The sequence below is a fragment of the Gavia stellata genome, chromosome 3 (genome assembly GCF_030936135.1).
Source record: "Gavia stellata isolate bGavSte3 chromosome 3, bGavSte3.hap2, whole genome shotgun sequence".
NCBI lineage: Eukaryota > Metazoa > Chordata > Aves > Gaviiformes > Gaviidae > Gavia > Gavia stellata.
This window is the reverse complement of record NC_082596.1, coordinates 23608315-23614314: the sequence shown is the minus strand read 5'-3', so window position 1 is coordinate 23614314 and position 6000 is coordinate 23608315. Positions and strand designations below refer to the sequence as shown.

At 42.6% G+C, this 6000-nt stretch overlaps 1 protein-coding gene across 1 annotated transcript in view; it reads left to right on the top strand.

The window, feature by feature from the left end:
* Positions 1–5619: 5619 nt before the first annotated feature.
* GRHL2 (grainyhead like transcription factor 2) overlaps positions 5620–6000 on the top strand; it is a 47645-nt gene continuing 47264 nt past the window's right edge. Inside the window, 1 exon segment of the mRNA XM_059815409.1 lies at positions 5620–5886. Within this exon segment, the coding sequence (XP_059671392.1) occupies positions 5620–5886 (267 nt within the window).

Here is a 6000-nt window from a genome sequence, read left to right as displayed (position 1 = left end):
TGTACATTAGTTGTAAGACAAATTGTGTGCATATCTGTTCTAAATCTGTGTTATAGTAGCCTTATAGCTGAACTGAGAATTTTGTACATGTAAACTAATTTTAGAAAGGGCTTTAGAGCTACTGAAATGCTTATAAATGATCACACTCTGCCCTCCTTAGCTAAGAGGAAGCTCCTAGTGGAGCTTCAGCTCTTTTTCCAGCTCTTGGGTGCGGCTGGAGCGTGCTCCTATACATCGTGTCATACCAAATAAAATGCGAGCATTCTTGAAGTTCCTCACTTCTTACTTTGTGCTGGAGGAAAGACTAAGCAGGCAGGTGTTCTTCCCATAGCACACTGAGTCACAGCGTAATTTAGCCAGGTCTCTGATCTGGACAATTAAGGGATCAGAAACCTGGGATGCAACATGGTGTGTGATGCATGTCTGCATGCAACATAAAAAAAGTAGTCCCTTTGGATAGCATCTTGTTTTAGGGTTTGTATTTCTTCCAGGGTTTTCCAATTGCAGACAGTTCCCCTGTGCACTTTCTTATCATCCAACAAAAAAAGGAGCTTATGATAAATATCCTATGGCCTTGATGTGCTGGGCTGGGAGCCAGGACGACATGAGTCTGTCTTGCCTTTTCCGGTCATTTGGTGCTAAAACTTCTGTGTGCTTTATAACAGCTGTAAAAGCCTCCCATCTCTTCTCCTGAAGGGACAGTTTGCAGAGGATGCTGTGCAGATGTGCTTGGTGCTCCTGTCTCAGGCGTAAGAACAGGCAGGCTCAGGCCTGGGCTGAAACCTGGAAACAGGGTTTCCTCCCATTCTGCTGCCTCGCATGCATTGCTTGCTGTGTTCCCATCTGGCACCTAGCCTTTGCAGGGAGGGGGAAGTCCTAATGCATTGTCAGGGGGAAAAGAAGTCTGCAGGGATATGCATGGGGCACCTTGATTCTTACAATTTTTTTTTTTTTTTAAGTTTGTTGAAAGAACAAATATAATGTCCAAAAAAAGCAATGAAAAACCCCTCAGGGAATACTTGGGCTGGGTGCCCACCTTGGTGCTTTTAACAGTCTGCTTTGTGTTTCAGGGGTGAATTTCCTGGGCAAGGCAAAAGCTGGGGGGCAGGCGGGACGAGACTCTCTTCCCCACTAGCACCAACCAGATCAGGATGTAATGCTGAACGTATGATGGAGAAGAGTAGGACGCAGCTGTACTTGATGCAGCCTGACTGCATCAGTCTAATTTATGTTCAGTGGCAAATCTAGCAAAGAGATTGAGGACTGCATGAACTTTGCAAATTCAACAGAAAGCTCTTGAGCATCAAAATTGGCTGAGAGAGACTGGCAAGCAGGACATTTGTTTCTGAATAAAAAGCAAGCTCTCATCACAAAGCTGCAGCCTTTCACCATTGTTCATGAATGTGTTAATGAGCATTTCTGATTCTGTGTAAGCTAATTCACAAATTGCATCAAGTTGGGTGAGAATTTGCCTGTAGTAGGATTTTATAGCCCCAAGTGCTGACTGTTGGAAATTCATTATCTCTAATCTGAAGAAGAGCTTGAAAGGCCAGCCCTTTCCATTCTGCTAATTTATTGACATTAAGTACAGTGTACCTCTCCAGTTTATGTTGTTGTACTGCAGTAATGGAAATGAAATGAAGTGAGCACAGTTTTGGACATCTCTATTTATACACTACACTGGTATAGGATTTTATAAAATTCCATAATCTTAATTTTAAATAAGTTCAAAAATATTAGTTTACTGGATGCAGAAGTCACCATAACTGGTATAAATCTGTAAAACTTATGTACATCTCTTCTTACGAGGAAAGCACACAAATCATGTAAGACAGTACAAACAAGAAAATCTCTACTAAACAGTTGGGGAAAAAAAAAAGAGGTTTTGCAAAATAAAGGCCATCTGAAGTTTAGTCTTGACGCAAACACTCAAGCGTCAAGGCACTCTACCTCCTAAGCTAGAACGTTCCTCAGAAAATACCTTTCAACCTCACACACCTATAAATTAAGATACATAACCACCTACTACTGTTTAACATAAAATAACTGAAACATTTTGCATTCATTAGAAGCTCAGCTGATAGGAAACGTACTTTTTTTAGGCACAAAGTATCATCAATTGTTAAGTTGTATCTCCATGGTAAAAGAATGGTGTGCTTTCAGCTTGTGCAGGCATGTCCCTCCTAGCTGTGTTCTGGTTAGCACACGTCCTGACTAGTACATAGAGGGGTGGTGGGCTAGCCTGAGTGAGGAGTGAGCATGGTCAGGGTTGGGCTTGTTCTCTGCTTCTTGGCAGGCTATTTTAGAAGACGTGCCTGGGGCTACAGAGGGTATTTGCCGATATTGCTGGCGAGGTTGAATGGGAGTCTTCCACCTGCAATCTTGGCCTATCTTGCTTCCTGAAGTGAGTGGTTCTTCATGAATGCAGTCACTGATGGATTTGCAGCTTTTGATAAAATTTGTAGATGTGTTGCTAATTGCAGGCTCCAACTGAGGCTTTTCTCCCAGGTGGGGCATTCAGAGCAGCTCTCTCCAGTGGGAATGCTCTTAAGTTTCTCATAGGTGTCACCCTTTGTCTTCCCCATGGTCCAGGTGCCACCAGAGTCACTCTCCTGCAAGCAGCTGCCTGCTGTCATCAGTTACACAGCTGGAACAGCTGGGGGTGCCCCAGCATGGAAGGGTGACTAATGGGACCAGGGGAGCCTACCTGTGCAGAGCCTCACTCAGGAGGTTGGGTTTTCTTGGCTAAAATATAGACTATTTATCTCCTCTGGTTACAGGGGACTTTGCTACCCCTCTGTCACATTTGGCTGAAATTGTCCAGGAGGTTAAGCGGTCACGGAAAAGGAAAGGGAATGTGTGTGTGTGCATGCAAGTCTCATTGCTTAAGACAAACCCTCTCTCCCATCCAAACGACCTTAATAGAGAAGTTTTCTTAAAGGGAGTGCAGTTGTTTTGGCTGACTGCTTTGGATATAATCTTTGAAATGAGTGACTATGTTAAATCATGATAATTAGGTCTGACCATTAACCTCCCATAGAGCTGATTACAGGGATGGGGGTCATGAGGAAGTTTTTTATTTTTCTTAGTGCGATTGTTTCAGTCTGTTTGCAGAGTAAACACAATGAGTGTGTTGGTTGATTATGCTGCAGACCATCTCTCAAGCCAGAGGAGGTGGTTATTTAGTTTTTAAATGGGAAAACCTGGGTTTTAGAGAAAACATGCTCTGGGGAGATGTTGGGGAGGCTCTAGGTCTATGCATCTGTGCCTTTCCAGCCATCCCAACTGTTTACTTACTGAGTGGCTGTTCCTAGAGCATTTATCCCCTTTATGTTAGCTTGTCCCCAACACAATCATATACAACACCTCTGAGGGACAGCACTCTCTTCATTGCTTTAAGATTGTCTTGACTAAGTTAGAGCAGCAGAGATTGACTCCTCCCTTCCAGCATTTCTGCAGACAAGCACAGTCCAACTCTTAAAAGGTGTGTTTTTAAAGTGCATCTTGCAGTCTGCCTTTAGTGCTCATAAATCAGTTATGACTATTGCATGGCTATGAGCGCTCTGAGTAACAAAAGGCGGTTATTGATTGTGAGGGAAGATTGCTACAGGAAGGAGAGCAAGCGGTATTTTGTGTGTTGCAATGGGCAGCTGCCCATGCGGTGAAACAGCCCAAGTTTAGCTGAAGGGGAGCTTTGTTGAGGAAGGGAGAATCGTTGCCTGGAATAATTGCCTCTGAGCCAGGGAGAATTGGCTACTCCAGAGTGGGAACAGGCCCCCAGCTACCTCTGGCACAAACAGCGGGGCTGTTGCAAATCTGATTTGAGTAGCTAACAATAAGGTATTGAAAAGGCAAGCGGACCTAGCAGTTCTCTCTGTCTTTCCTTTGGCTCCCAATTTATTCTTCAGCTTTGCTTGCTGAAGCAAACCAGTTAACAACACAAATGTGTATGTGGTAACAAGAAGGACAGAAATCTTCCGAAGAGACAGCAAAAGGCCAGGCGGAAAGAAAGGCTCTCGAAAAAGAAAGGAAGCTTTTAAAAATCCAGATATTTTAGATGAACGGAAAATATAATCTGAACTGTAATTGTTGGCTGTATGTTGTGATACAAAGCTATGAAATGCTCTCTTCCCCACCAGGAGCTCATAAAATTGTGCTCTGTGTACCAGATGGATTATTTTGTTTTTCATTAAATAAAGAAACTTGTAAACAGTGCTCTGTACCTTAGAGATGATAATCTCCACCATCCCCCTCCTCTTCCTTAAGAGCACAGAACACACACTTTGCAGGTTGCGCTCAGCAGCAGTGGAGCCCCGACGAAGCCCCAGCCTCCTGGTCACTGCGGCACGGGGGCTGCAGGCAAGACACACTCCTGGCATCTGAGAGCATTTACCGCGTGGATTCAGTTGTGCTTTTATCAAGACCTACTTCTGAAATCAAATAAAAGGCTCGGTTGCACAGTGTTTGAATGCTGCTCTGTGTGCGACAGTAGAATTTGGTTGGGTTGGGTCTGTGGAGCTGGCACTGCTGCAGGCAGGGGTGAGCAAAAAGAGGAGGCTGAATAATGAATGGTTTTTATGTAGAAGATAGCAAGAAATGTTTTATGAAGGTCACTGTGAATAACTGCTAGTCTTTGCCAGTTAAGTCAGTATATTCAGTTATTCCGCCGTCTTTGCAGCTTTCAAATTTGTAAGGTGTAACGTGTTAAAAGTTTCACTGTGATCCTTGTAACTTGAGCCACAGTTCTTGACAGTGCTCTTGCAACGCACAGTAAGCAGTACACCCCTCGCTCCACTATTTCCTGCCTAATCTGTTTGCCTACTATCTTGTGTAATAGGAATGCTACTTTTTTTTTTTCCTAGCTCTTTTATCCATGAGTTTATGGAACGTTTTACAAAAGCAAGTACTATTATCTTCATTTATGTTTCCATTATACTGGAAATTTCGGCCATAGCTGTGGTGCAGCAGCCTCTCCTGTGATACACAGGTACTGGTCAGTTTGCACAACTTTCAGGCTGGAGGAAGCTGCTCTGCTGCAAATCCCACTTACTAATGATCTTGTGTGTATTGCCATGGGTCTGTAACTAGATGTAGGGAGTCATAAAGTGGGAATTGAGACCAAATATGTTGACAACTTCTGCTCCATCCATTGGACCCATTGCTCATGTCCTGTTACAGAAAACCTCTCTGAAATTATGGACAAATTGCATTCCAAAAGCAGAGAATAGCTCAATTATAAGGTGTACCCAGTTATTCAAAACTGAACTACGCTCGCTTTAGGTGAACACTAGATTAGTATGAGATACTTCTTTTTATTCATGTCTTCTTATTATAACTGATTTCCGTTAAATGTATTTTTCCCTAATCAAATGTACATCTGGCAAAAATACTGGGGCAAAATGTTCTTATATTGTTACTTCCTTTTTTTCCAAGTAGTTTTAAAATATTTTGATAGCTCTGTATATTAGTAAAAATACATTTGAATTATTATCACAAGATCTACACACATTTAATTTTTTTGGTTAAGTACTGAAGATACCTAATACTGATAAATATTTATGTCACCAAGTTTAATACAGAGATGCTTCCTTGATGTAATCATATCACTTTCATTGAGCTATGTGATGTTCTTTAACATGCCTTGTGAATAAAGTTATCCCTTCTGGATCACCATTTTATTCTTCCTGTCTATGCAGTAACAAGCGACTTGTGGCCTTAGTGCCAAATGACACTTCATTCAACACCAGACGAGCCTACACCAGCGAAGATGAAGCCTGGAAGTCGTATTTGGAGAATCCCCTAACAGCAGCTACCAAAGCTATGATGAGCATAAATGGTGATGAGGACAGTGCTGCTGCTCTTGGCCTATTGTATGACTATTATAAAGTAGGTAACTCCATCATTATTCCTCTCTGCTGCACGAGCAGGGGACTGCTCTAAGAGGCATCAAAAGAGCCAGTTTTCAAAGATGGAAGTCAACTGCATCTTGTTTTCTCTCTG